General features: G+C 42.3%; 1 protein-coding gene across 1 annotated transcript in view; it reads left to right on the forward strand.

Annotated features, from left to right (window-relative positions):
• The first annotated feature begins 6836 nt into the window (after window positions 1–6836).
• The window catches only part of oprl1 (opiate receptor-like 1), a 71040-nt gene continuing 58422 nt past the window's right edge, over window positions 6837–19454 (forward strand). Inside the window, exon 1 of the mRNA XM_073470565.1 lies at window positions 6837–7033. Within this exon, the coding sequence (XP_073326666.1) occupies window positions 6837–7033 (197 nt within the window). The remainder of the gene's footprint in view (window positions 7034–19454) is intronic.

Here is a 19454-nt window from a genome sequence, read left to right on the forward strand (position 1 = left end):
CCACAGTTTTTTAGTCAGCTTTCACTTTCATCACTTTCAAAGATCCTCTAAAATTACTTGGAAGCAAATTCTAATGAGTGTTACAGTATGATACCAAACTCTTCATGAAAGAAATTGATCATGTCGGCCTCATTATAGCCAACTTAAAGTCAGTTTTTCGTCACTTAGTTTCTTCAACTTATGTCACTAATGTAGACGAATTTCTGAACTCTAAGTCCACTTGCTTGTTTTGAATGTTACCATCATCAGGAGATGAAGTCTGCACGACCGTAGATATTTAAACTTTCCATTATTATGAGCACCTCGACGACTTATTGTCCATTTCGGTCTAAAAGTCGAGGCTTAGCAGTAAGGATGGGACAAAATATCTATAATGCACTATACATTAACTGTGATTGATTCGTTTGCGCAAAATATCGATATTTTTATTAAGTTATTAATTTATTAAACTTCTGTAAACGTAATCTACACAGATTGAAAATAATTTACGGAGCCATAGTTGTATCGTTTAACTGAACTGTACAGCTTTTTTGCCATCTTATGGCTATTTTACATTGGAATAATGGCACACGATGATAAGTTGCATTGTGGTGTGGGATAAAGAAGCACGAAGCCAAGAGTCTATTCACTTTTTTAACATTGTTTCATCCCGGTTCATTTCAAACTTTGGGAAACTGAAACCACAATGCAGTCAATAAATACTCCTGCACTTTGCCTTTCTAGGGGTATTTTGCATCGTGAGATGATTGTCTCGCAACGTATCGATGATCACATCACCGCTGTATCGTGATACTATCGTTATCGTGGGCAACGTATCAGGAATCATATTGTATGGTGAGCTACTCTGTGATTCACAGAGAATAGATATTCAACTATTCTCCTGTAATGTTGTCCCACTGCAGATGATTGAAGTAAGGCAGAAATAACTCTTAGTGCTCATCACAGACATTTTTCAGTATCACAAATGGCTTGTAACTAAAAACCTGGACACTTACAAAAGGTATTTGTTGGCGAGGATCTGAACCTTTTTAGCAAAGACATAAAGCAGGACATCCAGTTATACGTATTTAATAAACTGCTTTTTCCATTGAGGTTCATTTTTAAATCAATGAACATGCAGTGACCTCATCATAGTCCCGAGGAGGAAAACTTGGCTCAGATTTGGAGGTTTGTTGTCATGACTCATGGAACAGACCTGCTGACCTGCTGACACGTGCAGCTACAAAAAACTTACTGTAAAAGAGATCTGTGAAATCCGAGAAGCCAGTGAATCCATTATGTCCTCGTTAAACTGTACTCGAAGTCCATAAAAAGCACTTCTGTGTATCTGCCTCGTACAGTAGGTGTGCGTTTGTCTTCAGTGGGAGCGTATGTCAGCCTGCAGTCGTACAGCTTCGAAGGGAAGTAACCTGCTGATGTAGCTGAACAATCATCCTGCCGTCTTTTACCGTCCACTTTATGTGTCTACTTTACGAGTTGGGGGCATGTTTCTGTGTTTTCTTTCACTACTTTTTCCAGACTTGGGTCAAAGTTAGTGCATGTCTCAGGCAGGTATATTGTTGTGTTGAGGAAGCTAACCAGTGTGGCAATATGCTAATCTGTATATCATGCTGAAGTGGCATCAGTGGGTTACCTTCTGTACCAGTACAAACAGAGGCCAGTCCTATGTGGTGCAGCAACAGACGTTGCACAAGCCAGGATTGAACTGTAACCATTTGGACAACTGTGTGCAAAGCTGAAGGGTTGAAAATAAGCAGAGGCTACATCTCCTCCCACAGTTTACCTGAACTGTATGGACTTATTAACAACTGTTTGTGTTATGTGTTTCCTCTGCGGAGGCCATTTTTCGAGCTCGCACGAATCCAGAACAAAGGAATGTTCTGCAACATCCTGATCTCGTTGTGTGTGTATATTTAGAAATATTTAATGCTAGCTTGTCCGCTCCTCACGGGGCCTCTCTGAGGGTTTTCACAGGATCCTGTTATCTTTCTGCTCATTATTGTAGGAATTCGTTAGTCATTTGAAAGAGGCCTGTAGGGTGGAGCAGCAAAGAAAAACGTGACAGCGTCTGACAAATCGGATACACGCAATAGTCCTGCCAACAGAAAGTTTTATTCAAACATGGGAAATGATTATAGGAGCAGACTGAGCAGCCGTTGGAAGACGTTTGCCAGCAGCAGGCGCTCTTTAAACTCACCACCAGCTTGAGCCTTTCAGTAATCTTAGCTAATAAATAAAAATGGAGCACTAGCGAGCAAAGCTTTGCTGATCGGTTAATCATGACACCCAGGCATACTGTGTGAAGAGGTGTTTTCTGATATATGGGTTGTGCTTAAACTCATTCTAACATGTTATGTGTTAGTTTGACTTTGTTCAAAGTGCAGATTTTGCATCATTGACAATGCTTACAAGCAAGCGAAGGTAATGAAAGATACAATTTCTGCTGCCTCACAATATTATAATCGTCTGTGCCGTGTTTCTCACATCTGGCCCGACTTCAAAATGATGAACAGGTTTCTCAAACTGGACGTCATGGATCCATTTTTCATCCACCAGCTTGCATTGTTTGAACACAGGGACGTTTTCACTCTGAATGCCTGAAGTGTTTGTATTGTATAGTGAAGTTTAACAGCTTAATTTGATTTAAAAGCTGTATCGATGTCTTAAACTTTGTTTTAGCAGCATAAATGACTAAATGTCAATATAGTAAAACACTTCCAAGCACAACACTGAAATAAAATCATTTGAATTCTGTTAAAACTACAGATATACTGGAGGTAAAACTGTCACTTATTCACATTCGCTACCTCTCCTGAGGACAAAGCTTTCCTGCTGTGTGACATGCCTCAGCAGAAAGACCCCAAAAATGACAGATTATGATACTATTGCAAGTCGCCGCCAGGTGACATCACCATAGCAGTTGAGGGAAACACCACATGATGTGTATGAATCAGACGAGACTAATTAATTTACCAAAATAACTCAAATGCCATCTGAGAGTGGGAACAGTAATGAAATACCACAATTAATGAGTTACTGCCGCTCGATTAATTGTCATCTTTCAGCGTGCTCGGATGTGAACTCACATTACTGTAATGATCACGCACTTTATTCTTTTAAAGACTTTTCAGGAAATCAACATTTTACAGCATTTGGATGGATGAAATCACTTCAGGGATGATAACCAGCACAGTTGGAGAATAAACTGTTGGCATTTTATACATATATGTTCAAATCTGTATGTGTCATATATAACATATTGATATTTGTACAAAACATGTCATATCATCTTCCCATTATAGGTGTATGGGATGGCGTTTATGTCAGCAGGTGGAGGGGATGGTGGTAGTGCTTTACCTATAGGTGCTTACAAACAGGTTTTTGTCGTGACACCAAGACATTTCCAGCCGTGTTTGTGGCAACAAAAGAGGGTATTGTAAGCCAAAATATGGTCTTTTCCCAACCCTAACCAAATGTTTTTTGTGCCTAAACCTAACCAGACCCAATGCAGAGTGTTGTCACAATATGTGCCAGCATTTATTCTAGTTTTTGGGATGTCACAACCTGGACACACTCAGTAAACAGCATTCAGTGTGTAAATAGCAGCTGCTGTAGCCTTACTTACTTACATGCATCCGGCTCTGTTGCATGGAGCAATAGCAATAAAAATATCTGTTTCATTAGTGCTTCCTCGTCCTCTCACACATAGTAGAAGTGGCACAGCGGCCCACCCAGAGTGGCACTGCAGCCTTACATGGACACACACTTCAGGCTCTAAGTTTAACTGCTTATTCATCAGAGCTTAGGCAGCCAAAGTACACACAGCAACACACACACACACACACACACACACACACACACACACACGCACTGCTGCAGCAGCCGAGATCGAACCTGGAAAAAACAAAACAGTGTGTTTAGATGAGGACGGCGGATGTGAGAAGAAAAAAGGAGAAATGGAAAAAGAGATGTCAACAGAGAGGGAGGGAGGGATAGAAGGAAGAAAGAGGCAGATATTAAAGCATGTACAGCCCATGTGTATTGAGCCTGGCAGTAACCCCGGGGAAATTCAGCAGCACAGCGGAGTTACTTTGCTGTTTTGATTTGATGAATATTCATGATCAGGCAGAGAGGGAGGGAGGGAGCTGGTTCATGGCAGCATTTTTGACGTGTTGCTGCCGCAGCTCACATGAAGGAGTGTTGCAGAGAAAACAGAGTATTGTCTGCGTAGCCGACGCCTGATATAGATGTGTGTGTATATATATATATATATATATATATATATATATATATATATATATATATATATATATATATATATGTATATATATATCAGTGCCATGGACCACCACTGTTGTCATAAACTGGTAAAGACACATTAATATGCATGTGCTTTAATTATGAAGAACAATGGTGCTGTAGTTTCCAGATGCATATCTACGTCTTCCAGCTCTCTGCTGGGGGATCCAGAGGTGTACCCAGACCAGATATGACATAACCCCTACATCTTTATTGAGGTCTCCTCCCAGTTGGATGGTCCTGAAATACCTCTAAAGGAAGGTGCTTGTAGGATGAGCCCATGATCATAGATAAGGGATGGGAAGTAGATTGAATCAGTCCATCGAGAGCTTAACTCTCAGGCTAAGCTTAGAAGATCCTGATATGCTTCAGCACCTCCCTTTGAGGCTCATTCCCAACCTTGATTGAGGAACCCTCCATTTTCCGTCAGCTTGACCATTGATCAGTTGCGTTGTAAAATCTCCTGGATCTCTGGAGTCTCAGTAAGGACCAGGAATAATTTGATGAAGTGGAAAAACAACAAGTTCACATGTTCCTGTTGCTCACAGCGATACAAACGGCCACCGAGCCTCCAGTCGGGACTGTCAGAATGGCAATGACCGATGGCTGCCAAGAGACATCCAACCCAGTTACAGTAAACACCTCAACTGGCTCCGTTTCAACATGAAGGAGCAGTACTTCTACTCTGATCTCATTCTGCACTTCTTACCATGTCTGTAGGGTGAGCCCTGACACCCTGCAAAGGAAACTCATTTGAACTGCTTGTGAAGTGAGCTTGTGATCGTAGTTAAGGGAAGGGAAGTAGACTGATCAGTCAGTAGTTGATTAGCTCCCCCCTTTACTATGACTAACACCAATCCAGCTGTTGATCTTATGTTCCATCTTATCCCCACTTGTTAAGAAGATCCCAAGAAGCTTCAGCTCCTTCATATGAGGCAGGGACTCATTCCCAACCTGGATTGAGCAACCCTTCCATTTTCCTCAATACCATGGTCTTGACGTGGCGGTGCCAAGTCCAGTGCCTGCCTCTTCACACTTGGATGGAAACTGCCTAAGTGCTTATGATGGATGTTTCCCCAGTCGACCAATCACTGCTCGATAGGGCTGCACGTGCAATGTTGCAATGTGCTCATGTCAAATTGCAGGAAGTGCGATGGTGGCAAATGGTTTCTAACATGTCTTGCAACGGCTCTTTTTGCTGCTTGATACAAAAGGAAACATTTCCTGTTCTCATTTCCCATGACTAATCTACCAGACCTGACTAATACAATCATTTTATATTATTATACTGAATAATAGCATGACACAAAATGTAGAATAAAAAGCCAAGTATATGACCAATGTTTTCTCTTTGATTCTCACTGTAACATCCATCAGTATTCATAATAGTAATCTCTCTCTCTCTTCCAGTCTGTCTCACACAAATCTTGCCATTGATATATTTCTCACGTGACGGAGCATTAATAGTAATTTGATTCTGTCTCTTCCTCTCCTCATTTCATTTGCCTCAGTTTCTTCCTTTCAGTGCTCCAGATCCCTCAATTTTTCTTCTTCCTCCCCATCGTCTCAGCTTTCTCAGCTTTTCTCTCCTATTTCCCTTCTCCTCAAGCTTCTTCCCTCCTTCCTCGCTCTCTCTCTTCCTTTTGATCCTCCTCTTTTTGTACTGTCCTTCATCATCTATTCCTTACCCTCCCCCTGTTTATTCCTTTGCATCACCCTCCCTTCTTTACCCCCCCTTTTTCCCATCTGTCCTTTCTGCTTTATTTATCACCCCTACCACTGCTTAAAGCAACCTTTGTTTACGTTCAGCATAGCAAGAAGCAATATGACAGCAGTGTGTATATTACCACCATGAAAAGGTAGCGGTGCACGGTCCTTGAGGTTGGATTGGATGTATAAAGAGTGACTTTTGCACTGAAAATCAGAGTATGCATCGTGATAGTATTGGTTTCTGTAAACCTGTGCCACTAGGATTCAAATACAGCCGTCACAGCCTGACGTTAAACTGTTTTGCAGAACTGAGATCTTTCTGCTCAGTTATTTTGGTGCCTCCTCTCCCCCGCTGGCGTGACAGACTAACAGCTCCTCAGATGTTTTTTGTGGTTACTTTAAAGGCTGCTGCATTTTGGTATGCACAGCTTTACCTGTATCAAAACCTTTGCTGTACAGCTGTGATTCCAAAAGAAGTTGAGGTGTGGTTGTAATCCTTTTTTAAACCTATACTTAATGTAAAAGAGAAAAAAACAGCAATACATTACAAACAACTTGGGACATTGGCAACAAGAGACTGGGAAAGGTTGAACGGGTGAACAGGTTATAATTGGTAACAGCTGATGGTATCGTGACTGGGTATGAAGCGGCATCCTCAAAAGGTTCAGTCATTCACAAGCAAAGATGGGGCAAGGTTCTGAATAAAGATTTGTTGCATTGGCTGCATCAAAAGGTAGGTTGAATCCCTTGTCTAACAAGACTTCAATCTTCTTTCAGGTGGGCGTAAACCCCCAACCCCCCCACCTCACCCCCGCTCCCGGTCAAAGATGGAGTACTCGGACGACTTCCTGCTGGCCGAGCTCGACCACCTGCAGCTCTACGATAGGAGCAACTTCAGCAGTGACTACAACGAGACCGACGCCTTGCTGCCAACGGGAGTGAAGGTCACCATCGTGGTCGTCTACATGATCGTCTGCGTCATCGGCCTGGTGGGAAACTTCCTGGTCATGTATGTCATCATAAGGTAAGAAGAACAAGAGATTCTGCAGGTACATCGTGCACACACAGAAATTTCTAGGACAAAGGCAACCTGCCACATTAGAATAAAAAACTAGCTTTTAGAAAACAATGTCACTCAAGGGGTTTCTTTGGAAGCACACATGACACCCAGCACGACTCTACGCATGTTTAGAAATGTGTATAACCCTAACCCTACACATGCACGATTGCGTAGATGTTGCATGCAAAGTGTGGCAGGCAGCAGTACAGGTCACGTGAGTGTCTTTTGCTGTCTTTTCTGAGTCTGTTTGTGTTGGTGTTTGCGTGCTCCACATGGTTTAGATTGAGACATGCATAGGTGAACACATGGTGTTGTGCGAGTTTGTGTGTGCAGTCATAGTTGGCCCCTGTGTGCAGCTGCTTTCTGCTCATGTATATCATGTTAAACCAGGAGTCTTGTGTGCGTGTACATTGTGTGACTTTGCTGTTGTTGCGATACGTAGCTGAACCTTTGCTCCGTAGCAAAGCTCAATATTTGTTTCTTGTCTTGTCGGACCCACTGTGGGTTCAACCTAAGCTGCATTTTTTATTTTGAAGTACTTCTTATGAGATATACGTACTTCACGTATTTCATGCAGATTCCCGTATGGTACATCAGATTGAGCACTGTGAAATTTCACCTGTTACTTGTAACTCGCCTCCCTGCTCAGCCTTTTGCCTCAGTAAAGATGGCCGCCCGCGACAACTTGCCCTCATCAGTAGTGTCGGAGGGCAGTAGCCTCCATCCTTGAACTGCGTCGGGTTGGATGAAAGGGCAGCTGATTAGACAAGACGGCCAACCACAATGCCTGCCATCACCAAATGAGTCAGAGCGGAGCACCGGTGTTTGCTCTCATTAGCCTCTAATCCGCTGCAAAGATCCAGTGGTGAATTTCTGTGATTGTATCAGATACTTTTGCTCACATGGCTCCAGCTGCATGGCTACTAGTACGACACTGATATATTCTACCCAACACTGGATCCTGACTCCATGTACAGTGTACATAAAAGCTGTGCTACACTGCATACATGTGTATTTTTATGGCCAATCAGAGATGTTTTAGATTTTTTTTTCATTCATTCTTATGAACTCATATGAGCTTCGAAACAGAGACCTCATTAACTGCAGTCTGTGAGTTGTGTGCAGTGTGAGAACCTTCTTAATTACCAGCCAGTTAAAAGAGGTTTTGACCGCGGTGTCACGACTCTCTGAATCCACAATTCGATTTGACTTTTGATCACGGTTCAACTTGATTTTCCATTCTTTCTCAACAGTCATAATTGGATTTGTAAAGATCAACCGATCATTGGTTTTACACCCTGTCATTTACATGTGTGAAGTTGTAGATATAACCTAGAAAACTCCTCATTATCTTCAGTTCTCCTCATGTCTTAGTGGAATAGTGAATTTTCTGTCTTAGCTAGTAACCTGTGTTGTTTCATATGCTGAATATTGTTGAATATGGTGCAATGTGGCAAAACCTAGTAAGCGCATAGTACAGGGAACACGACAGATACAAGGACCTTAGCCCTATAATAAACCATGCAGCACGATATTGAAATAGAACTATCAAAAACTGCATTCAAATCACAGATATCTGAGATAGATATGTATAATATCCCTACATCACTCCACGACTAAATTATACCGCTTGTCAGAGGCACCTTAAGAGTTTGAAAGCATGAAAGAATAATCTCAGACTCGATGCAGGTCAGAGTATCTACAGATCGCTTTGAATGTAAAAATGTCCAATTACCTAAAGAATGTGAGTCTGTCAGGCTCGGCATTAAGATGATGGATTGTGGGTAATTACCTGGGATGGACTAGTACCTCATCCAGGAGCAGGTTCAGGAGCGCTAGTCCCATAACAGTGGAGCTGGCTGACCAACTGACTTATACCTGAGAGACTGCAGAGAAAGAAAAAAAAAAAAAAATCAGAAAAAATGTAAATGCAGTTTGTTTTCTCTGCACACACCAGATGTAACATTTTCATGCAGTTTTTTAAGAAATACTCACAGCTAATAAAAAGTCTGAGTCATTCTTTTGAAGCAGATGGGAAGAGGTGACATTTAACCTACACAAACACAAACCCACACACAGAGGCACACAAATTTTACTACTGTGTGTTTTCTGAATTGAACAATAATTTTAACCCTCTTTTTTGGGGGGGTCTTATAACTCTGCGGCTCTGTGAAAGAGAAACCCGGCTGGTTCTACACATCAAAGCCCGCTGTAGTCAGTCTTTTCTTGTTGGGGAGTACTACTACATATAAAGGAAAGAAAATGTCTAAAGCCTTTTGTGACTCCAGAGGGAGCTGCACAAAGTCTGATAAATTGCCCCAGGTCATTACATTTGAGGCGGTCTTGGTTGGGACTTTGGATATTGTATGAAAATATGAAAAATATGGGGCTCTGGGATTAGACAGGGGTGAGCGAACCAGACGTCTGTAGCCAGATACTCATTTCATCGTAAGGCTGGAGAGGGACTAAGTCTTTGTTACTGTGTTTGAGTCCGGACCAGTTGCCAGAATAAAATGTTGGTAGTTAATTTTTCTGCAAACGACGGATACGTTCAAACTTGTATGTGTCGTACATAACATATTGACATTTGTACAGTGTTCTACACGTATATGAGCTGAATAGATGGTGGTGGAGTTACATCTTGGCAAGAAGGCTGCCAGGTCAGAGAAGGCTGAGGTCAGAGACCCCAGTTTGAGACTCTGTTTCAACAAAGAAAATGAAATTTGACCCTAAAAAAATGTCAAGTAGACGCATAAAGAAATGTGCTTCAACACATCCATGGTTTGCTGAAATGTGCATTAAAATCAGTCTAATGAACTGTTTGATCCAGCTGATGTTATTTTGTGTGTGAGAGCTGATACAGCTCTGAAAGCTCAGTAAAGAAGCAGCTTTGGAAATGTGGCCAATCTATGTGCTTTTCTACAGTAGTATCAGAACATTTTATTGTAATTATATAATTTACAGACTTCACTCTGCCCTTTACACTGTGCTGCTTTTGCAATTCTCTTCACAGCTACAGCCAAGAATATTTAGTCACTTTCTAAGCCAGATGGAAAGATGTGACATTCAACCAACAAACACATACCTCAATTACTAATTAATCAAAAGTGTGTCCCACATGGTGTAGCGACATGAGATGGAGGACTCAGGCTTGTGTTGCTCACGTGTTAGATATGACGGACGGAGGCGGGAACAGTGGGAGGCTGGCAACAACAGAGAGACAAGATTGAAAGAAGAAAGATTGACAGAGACACAGAGGAATTGTTGGATTATTTCAGTGGGTGGTTGACTCGGCTGTAAAGCCCCAAAATGGAGATGAGATCGAAATGACCACAATGATTATGTCAAATGGACTCGTCCCTGTTGGAGACAAAGGGAATCAAACATTCAAAGGGGGAAACAAGAGCAGGAGGGACACATCAATTCAACATACACAAAGTGTTGGTGGCAGCAGACCGCAGATACGGACACAGAACAGTTGCACCAGAACTGACAGTGAACCTTCATACGACTACCAGGATAGAGATATCCGCTTGACTTGTCAGAATGACTGCTAGAGCCTCAATTCAGCTGAACCTTCGAATGCATTCTGTGTGTTTTGTCTTGTTTCTTGCACTGCAGTCATGTCACGATGGCATCACTTCAAGGCCGGCATGGACCGAAGGAGTCAAAGTAGCAGCCCAAAACTCTCAAAGTGTATTTCTCTTGTGCGTGCTGTGTTATGACAGACTTGAAAAAACCTCAAACCTATCCATTAAACATTTATTGCTGTTGTGTCAAGGGATTCTAGCTCATCAATACAGTACAGCATCGTCAGCATCTGTTTGACATCTCAGTTTTTCTTCCCACCTTCTGTCAGTGAAAATGACGTGTTGTCCTCTGCGACTCCAGAAGATTCTGTTTACTGTAGAATGAGCTGAATGTCGTCCTCTGGCAGCAGCGGCAGCTTTTTGATGCTAGTGGAGAAGAAAATCTGGTTGAAAGTGTACAAACCAGGTCACCAAGGCAACATTTTGTTACGATGAAAATCAGTAAAGAAAACGAAAACAATTAGCAACATAAATGTTATTTTTCTAGCTATTGAACTGACTGGACTCCAGTTTCTTGAAGACGTTTCACCTCTCATCCAAGAGGCTTCTTCAGTTCTCACTAACTGGAGGGGATCTGCAGGCTTTTAAACTCTGTGTGGGAGTGTCCTTACAGAGTCGTAAAGGACACGTGTGAGCTCTGAGTTTCAGAGTCGTTAGGGCCTCATGTGAGTCGTTGACCCAACCGGCCTTCACCTGGGTTGCCAAGGCTAGGTGAGCCCAGGTGTGAATGGCTGTTAAGCTGCCCGGGGAGGGAACTCAGTACTGCATTGTAGGTGGGTGATAAGTAATGTCGCAGGCCGCCTCCTCTTTCAAACCATCTGTGTTCTCTGGCCAAGATGTTTACATTGTGTTGTCATTACTTCTACTCAATTATGACTTTTGAGGACTTTTTATAACACTGCATTTATGCATACTGTAGGCTGACTTGCACATTCTAAATACAGTAATCTATGAATGAGTACAGTAGACATACACTGTGATATGCAGATATTTGTATACACCTAGTTTTTGTCGACAACAAAACTTTTGAAAGTTGACTTTTTGAGGGAAGTAGAAGCAGACAGCAGCTGTCCATCACACCTCTTTCTTGCAAACAAAAATTATAAAAAGTCAGAGGAAAAAAGCCATCAAGCAGCGTTAATTGAGGTTTGCACGTCTGCCGGGAAAATCTTTTTGCTTTTTGTTTTGCCAGACATCCTTCAGCACTTTGTCCTGACGGCGCTGCAAGCTTAGCATGTTTTCACTCTCAGTGCTGTCAGAGAACAGTAGAGAAAAAACATAGTTTTAAGTTGAGGTAGCAGAGCACGGCGGTGCAGACATGTTGCTGGCTCATAGCAACGACAAGAGCCACGAGCAGAGATTCCTACGAGCATCTGTTTAGTGCTACAGGCCTAAAAAAAAAAAAAAAAGAAGAAGAAGGTGGACCACAGGGAGAAACATCATACCGAATTCAGCCAGAACAGCCCGGAGACAGACAGTCAGAGGATGGCACGCTGAAGCTGTGTTCACAGGGAGCAGGTTTTATTTTTTGTGAGGGACAAAGTGCTGCCTGGAGAGATTTTTGTAAAGAAACAGGGATCTGTTTCCATAACAACAGACCAATCCACATTGTACATTTTAGGACTTAATCAGCCCTTAGCAATTGTTCTAAGACATCAAGATGCCATCATGCCTTGGAGGGAAAAACATCAGGGCACTGGAAGAAAAGAAAAAAAAACCCACACATTGTCAAATCAAGGTGTCAAATCATACAACTACAAGAGGCCCAGGAGGTTTCAGTTGAATCTCACATCTTTCCCAGTGGAGCTGTAGTGCGTCCAGGTGCAGGAAATAAAAAGTCTCATTAATTTTTCTGCATTTCCATTTTCCTGGGTGAGGACGACACACTCACTCAGCGTTTGTATTTATAAGCATTCGACTACAGCGTGGTGTGAAAGTACTCTGTTTACTGCTCTGATCTTCAGGCCTGCTTCTCCTCCACAGCAATGGCTGCTTCCAACCTGTTGCCATAACATTAATATATAGTGCTGCTAAATTATTTAGCAGATTCAGGTGTTCCTATCCTAGTCTAGTGTAATTGGATAAATATTTGACAATTCTGCATCTAATGATTTTAATCCTACAGCAACGTCCAGTGCCAGTGTAGATAGCATGTCCTTCATGTAGCAAGGCACAAAATAAGGATGTAGATGTTGTATTATCATAAGTGCAGTCTTTCTCTAATGTTATCCCTACTAGTTATGACACTTATGAAATATATATACTACTGTATCTATGTCTGTATAGATATAGATATAGATATGGATATGTATGTATAATTATATGAATAATTCTTGCTTGGGCCATGGACTTACTTAATTTCATTATTTAAAACACGTTTTCACTTTGACTGATGTTTGGTGCCTGTGGTGTTGACTTTTCACACATGTCCCTGTTTAATATTGTTTAATCTGCTTGTGTTTAAATGTTAGCGTGCCTCTTACGTTCAGCTCTGGAGGAGTGTTTTGACATGTATCTTGTGCTTTTATGAATAAGAATGACATGTACAGTGTCTTGACAGCGCACTGACTGGTTTATTTTTGTGTGCGACTGACATTTTTTAATTAGTGGGTGTTGTGAAGACAAAATAAAATTGAGGGACACACAAGGGAGATATTTAACATCTTGTTCAAGTCTGTCATCATGTGAATGAATAAAAAGCCTGTAAAAAGTAAAGAAACACATTATAGCGTAACAAGAACACCAAGCTTTAAGACAAAATAAAACAATTCACAGCAGAGGGTGAGAGTTGATATAGCTCAGGTGTGCAGTTACAGTTTCATGCTGCTTCTTGACCGATCCGACCGAGCAAGGTTTTTTTAGTTTCGTGAAGGAGGATTGGAAAAAAAAAAGTCCTCAGAGAGACAGAAGGGCAACAAGCACAAAAGAGGATGTCAAGTAAATCTTCCCCGTCCCTGAAGAGCAGTGTAGAACACACCTGAGCAATTAGGGGCTGTGTACTGTTTGGCTCAGTAGTCAAAACAAACTGGATGTAGCAGTTTCTCATGTGAATCCCCAGATGAGAAACATGTAGAACAAAGTGGAATCTGCTGTGGAGGAAGGGTTTGTTTTCTGTTAGTCCTGTACTGGGGGAATAGTGGAGGAAAAGGAGAGCCAAAAAAAAAGAGGAAATGATCTTCTTTTAGTGTCCACCTGATGTTCCTTCCATTGTCTTCCTGCTTTCCATCGTTTTTAGAAAATACTCTGATGCCTATTAATTTCTGTTGTGTGTGAGTGAGGCGTTTTAGTGTGCGCTCGCATACGTGCATCTGCTGTTCCATGGTGCGTTTGAAGACCCAGCCGTTAAACATTTTATCTCAGCATGAGATCCCTGTAACACGAAAATGACCTAAATTTCATTAACAAAGCAGCGGGTCAGTTTGTGTCCATCTGCTGTGGAGCAAATCTGGCATTTGAACTGAGTTTTTTGATACCAGAGAGTCTAATTAGGTTGTGTCTTGTGCTCTCAGCTGCACTGCACTCACTTATCTGAATCTCTGATGGTAAACAAGGCTGCTGGTGAGTGAGCTGGTGAACAGTTTTTCTGGTTCATTTTTAATATAAAGAGAAAAATACGCTCTGGAAGCATTGCAACAATTCTGACCTCTGTTCCTTAGATGTTTTATTGATTTGTAAGTAGACGATAGAAGATAGAAACAAACAGTGATGTATAAAATAATCATTTTACCTTGGAGAAAATGGGAGTTGCTGTGGGCTGATGTTGCCTCGATCAGTTAGTGTGTGTTATTTTGTGACTTCAGTGAATCTGAACCGACCCTTTAAAGCACCGAAGGCACACAATGTGAACATCTTGGCCAGAGAAGACAGATGGTTTGAAAGAGGAGTAAAATAATCCATCTATGTCAAACTGGAATGATCGTCTTTGAACAGAGGAGGCCGCCAATGACATTACTTATCACCCACCTACAATGCAGCACTGAGTTCTCTCCCCAGGCAGCTTAACAACCATTCACACCTGGGCTCACCTAGCAACCCACATGAAGAGCGGTTGGACCAATGACCCACAAGTGGCTCTAACGACTATGAAACTCAGAGCTCACACTGTCCTTAACGACTCTGTAAGGACACTCCCACACAGGGTTTAAAAGCCTGCAGCTCCCCTCCAGTTAGTTAGAAGTGAAGAAGCCTCTTGGATGAGAGGTGAAACGTCTTCAAGGAACTGAAACAAGTCCAGTTGACTACGATACAGCACTTAGAATTTTGTTGTCTGCTCTGAAATGTGTTTTATGAAATGTCGTGGTGTTTTCTGAGATGTTGTGTTTTGATGCTCAGGGCTACCATACAAAGACACAGTGTTCAACAGAGTGTGATTTATTGGCACACTATGAAAAAGCTTTAGAACATTTTTAGAAAATTAGAAAAATCCATTTATCGTGTGTTCATAAGCTATGGATGGTTAGCATCATCGCTAAGCATTCTGGCTTACAGCTGAAATTATAGACGTGGACGCAGTGTCTTGCTCAGCAGACATGGCAGCTGCTGTCCATTACTTTGTGCAAATCAAACCTGCCATGTCATGCTTTACATGATAACAATCTGTCAGTCCGTTCTGCTGTTTTCGTGCTGACGTCACCCGACGTAGTGAGCCAAGACTGTCCTCCTGAATAGACAGAAACATTAAACATTCATGCTTTGGCTCAGTGACATGAAGCTGGCTCAATAGATAATCATGCACAGATGGTCTGTGAGAGTGGAGTCACAAAAAACCAAAAGCACACACACACACACACACACACACACACACACACACACACACACACACAGTTTTGATTTCGACCTCTCATTAGTCAGCTCTTCAGAGGACTTCAAACTAATTACATGTATTGTGTGCATGTCCCCGTCGTTCACAGTCATTACAGAGGTCAAAACCGACTTTGTTTTGTGTGTTTTCATTCACAACTGTATCCTCGGGAAAAATGTCAGTCGGACCAATAAAGTGGGGGGGGGGTGTGTGGAGGTGTGTGTTGAGCTTGGAGGTGTTACTCTGAGTTTTTTGGTGAAAATAGATTGAATCAGATGGGTACAAAGGCAAAAATAGAAAGAGGTCAGTAAACGGGGAGAGAGATACAACGTGAGACAGATAGAGGGCAAAGTGAAAGAGATATGAATTGAAAGAAAATGAGGGCAAAAGAGAAGGAGCATCCAATGTCACGTTATCTGATATCCTCCCATTTATTATCTCCATGTTATCGTACCCTGTATTATCGTCTGTTTTACTCAAAATGGGACTGTAATGTACAAAATGAACATCATCCTGTGTTGAAGAAGACTTGAAACTAGAGATTGAGACCCTAAACTCATGAAGAAACTGTTTACTGAGGTAACAAATCAAGAGATAAGTAGGATCATTTTCACATAAGCTTCCCTGCAAACTGACTTCTTTTTGAAACCAGTGGACTTGCCCCACTGCTGGCCACTAGAAAGATTTATAGGACACTTTGGCTCCAACCGACTCAGGTGACTTGAGGCAGTTCATCAGATTTCACACAGCTCCCTCTGGAGCCAAAAAAGGCTTTTTACTCTTTACATCTTCAAAAGTTCTTCCCAAGAAAATCCCCTGTAATGGTGAGTGTCTGATTTTCTCTGATAGCAGCAGTAGCAAGAGGATCAGGGAAATATTAAAGGCGCTGAGACTCTCCAGATATCGGGGACAGCACGCAGAATATTTGTCACACACCAACATCAGAAGGATCACAGCCAGCCCAGCAGTGCGGACATGAGAACGCACACCGCCAAGGCTTTTAGATGCCTATCCAACAAAACAAGTCTCTTATAAACTGAGCCTCGAGCCAAATAGCAGACAGACAACATCTAGCAGGGCTTCACTTCTCCTTACTTCTTCTAGTGTAACTGCTGATGAGTGGCTGAAAGGGTTGGTAGAGGACTGTGTGTTAAAGAGGCGTGTGAAAATGAGACCAAGAGACTCTGTCATGTCATCTGTATGCAGGAGAGAGACAGAGATGGCTGTCATGTCATATCTACCAGTCCTTGACCCTGTGACCTGAATACTCTGCGGAAGGATTGATGTGTGTGTGTGTGTGTGTGTGTGTGTGTGTTCCCATCTGTTCCTCCTCTTTGCATTTATACTTGGTGGAACTGGACTAAAAGTATTCGTGCTATAAAAACACCGACCACATTTTCATTACTCTTGATAAAGATCGTATCAAAACCAAACCAGTGAAAGGACTCTTTCCTCTATCTGCAAGTGCTTCGCTCTGTACCTGTTGTTGTGTGTTTGCCAGCCTTAGCGTGTGTGTGTGTGTGTGTGTGTGTGTGTGTGTGTGTGTGTGTGTGCGCGCCTGTGTGTGTGTGCCGCAGACTAATGACTGTGCCTTCCTCCTTCCTAATGACCACGGTGAATTATGAGGCCATTGACTCTGTGCTGCAAATGAATCCCACGTACTGAGAGCAGTGTGTGTGTGCATGTGTGAGAGAGAGAGAGAGAGAGTGTGTGTGTGTGTGTGTGTGTGTGTGTGTGTGCATGTGTGAGAGAGAGAGTGTGTGTGTGTGTGTGTGTGTGTGTGTGTGCGCAACAGACACCAAATATAGCTGGCTGTCACATGACTTCTCTCTCTATGACACAGACACACACTCTGATTTGCATATTTTCAGGATATGAACTCTCCATGTCCTTGCTTTAGCTCCTCTTTTCTGTCTTGCTCCCTTTCTGCTATTCTGCAATCCCATTTCCAATTTTTACCCCGACCCCTTATTTTCGAGTTGCCCTGTGCCCGTCAGAACAGAGTTACAAGGGGGTAGTGGTTGTAGAACTCCCCCTATGAAATGGGACAAACCCTCAAGACCCTCGTACGTCATCGCTGATCGTCAGCAGCGTTTATGTCAACAGACGTGACCGGACATTTACATGATTTGGCAACCCTTGTATTATCACAGTGCCATTTGCCATTTATCTGATTTATCATCAGTTGTTCACAACTTCACACTATCAATCAAGTCATCAAATAAAAACGAGCACTGCATCATTACCTGGCCACCTGCGCTGCTTTATGGGCTAACATTAGCAACCCGTGCTCCTACCCTGCAAGTCTGCACTGATATTAGAGGAGCGGTACCAAGTGCAGCAACTCTGCTGCTGGACTTGAGTTAAACTTCAGGCTAGTGGTCGACCCACAATGTTATTTCAGGGCCGATAACCGATAATAATAATAACCGATATCCATTTGCAGTCGAGGATGACCAGTGATGGAATGGGACCAACTGCAATTTGTACAATGCAATGCAGTACTGTACTTATGTACAATTTGGAGGTACTTTGCTTCAGTCTTTCCATTTTCTGCAACTTAATACTTTCACTCCACTTCATTTATTTGATGACTTTAACAAGCAAATTCAGATCATTCAGTGCTGATAGGCTATTACTCTAAACAGGATGCTGCATCAGAGCCAAAGTACTGTATTTTATTTTATTTTCTATTTTATCGGAAATCAGACACAAAAAACACAGATACCAATAATCATAAAAATGCTGAATATCGCCCTGATAATCGATCAGACTGATAATCGGTCCTCCCCTACTTTATGCGTCATATACCACCAAAGGAGGCAATGCTACACTGAAATACATCAAAATGCCAGACAGAGACACATACTAACACTGACTGACAGCTGTGCACTTACTGAATGTGGCATGAAAACCTTTTTGAACCACAAAGTGAAGTTACAGCATTGTGTCTGGTCCAAGTACTCCAGAAACTCAAAAGAACAACATCTTCTGTTCGAAACAATGGACGTTCAAGCAGCTGTCATACCTGCAAGGTTAAAAGCAGCAGTCTGAGGCGATGTGTTGTGGCTGCTGAAACACAAATCCTCTCCTCAGAACAGGTGTGGAAACCCTCTCACTGTCAAAAGAGTCTTGAAAAGTTGAATAGGGTTTTGTTCTGTCAAACATGGTTTTGAGAGGGACAATGTCTCCGTTTGTTTTCTCAAGCCTTGTTCTGACTGCCGGCCCAAATCGTTGAAGATTTGAGGAAGTTCAGACGTGGTTTTGAAATGCAGTTCCTTTCGGATTTCTATAGATGCGTAGAACGACACAACGTAAAGATTAGATCCAGAGTGAGGACAGTCCAACATGGCAGCACCAGACGCATCGTCTCCACCTTCAATCAATCCCATTGTCAAGTCACAGTGCAGAACTCCTCCACTGCACCAGGCAAACTCTGCCTCTGACTCGACACTGCTATTGTTTGTAGGGTGAGATGATGGATCTTCATTTCGCATGCCTCTGCTACAGAAAGCCGCTACACCAGCGTATGTAGTAACTGATGCCTACGTTGTTACCACAGCAACCCATAAAGATAGGTTGGTGATTTCTGGACACACAGTATGTCTTCAAGAGCCGTTATGAGAAACAAAATGGTTTGACTGCAGTCTGAACAAAGCCCTGCTGTCTCTTCCTGGATTCACAGGTGCTTTGGATACTGCTGCAGGATGACTAAGCACCCTGCAGAGACGGTTAACTGTGTAGCTGTCCCGTTATGTAGGACAGTAACTGCTATCTTTTTATTTTTATTTTCGCTGAATTTCAAAATCCCTCTGGATTGACTGCAGTGGATTCAGATCACCTGTTGCAGGTGTGGAGACTGGCTCCTAATTAATGAGTGAGAGCAGCTTGGGGCATTCAGCTCCCAGACAATCAGGGTGTGATGACACCCTTCAGTGAAGGCTTAAGATATTTTATAGTTTATCAGCCAGAAACTCTGTTGAGATGTCTTTCC

The sequence above is a fragment of the Pagrus major genome, chromosome 7 (assembly GCF_040436345.1).
Source record: "Pagrus major chromosome 7, Pma_NU_1.0".
NCBI classification, from domain to species: domain Eukaryota; kingdom Metazoa; phylum Chordata; class Actinopteri; order Spariformes; family Sparidae; genus Pagrus; species Pagrus major.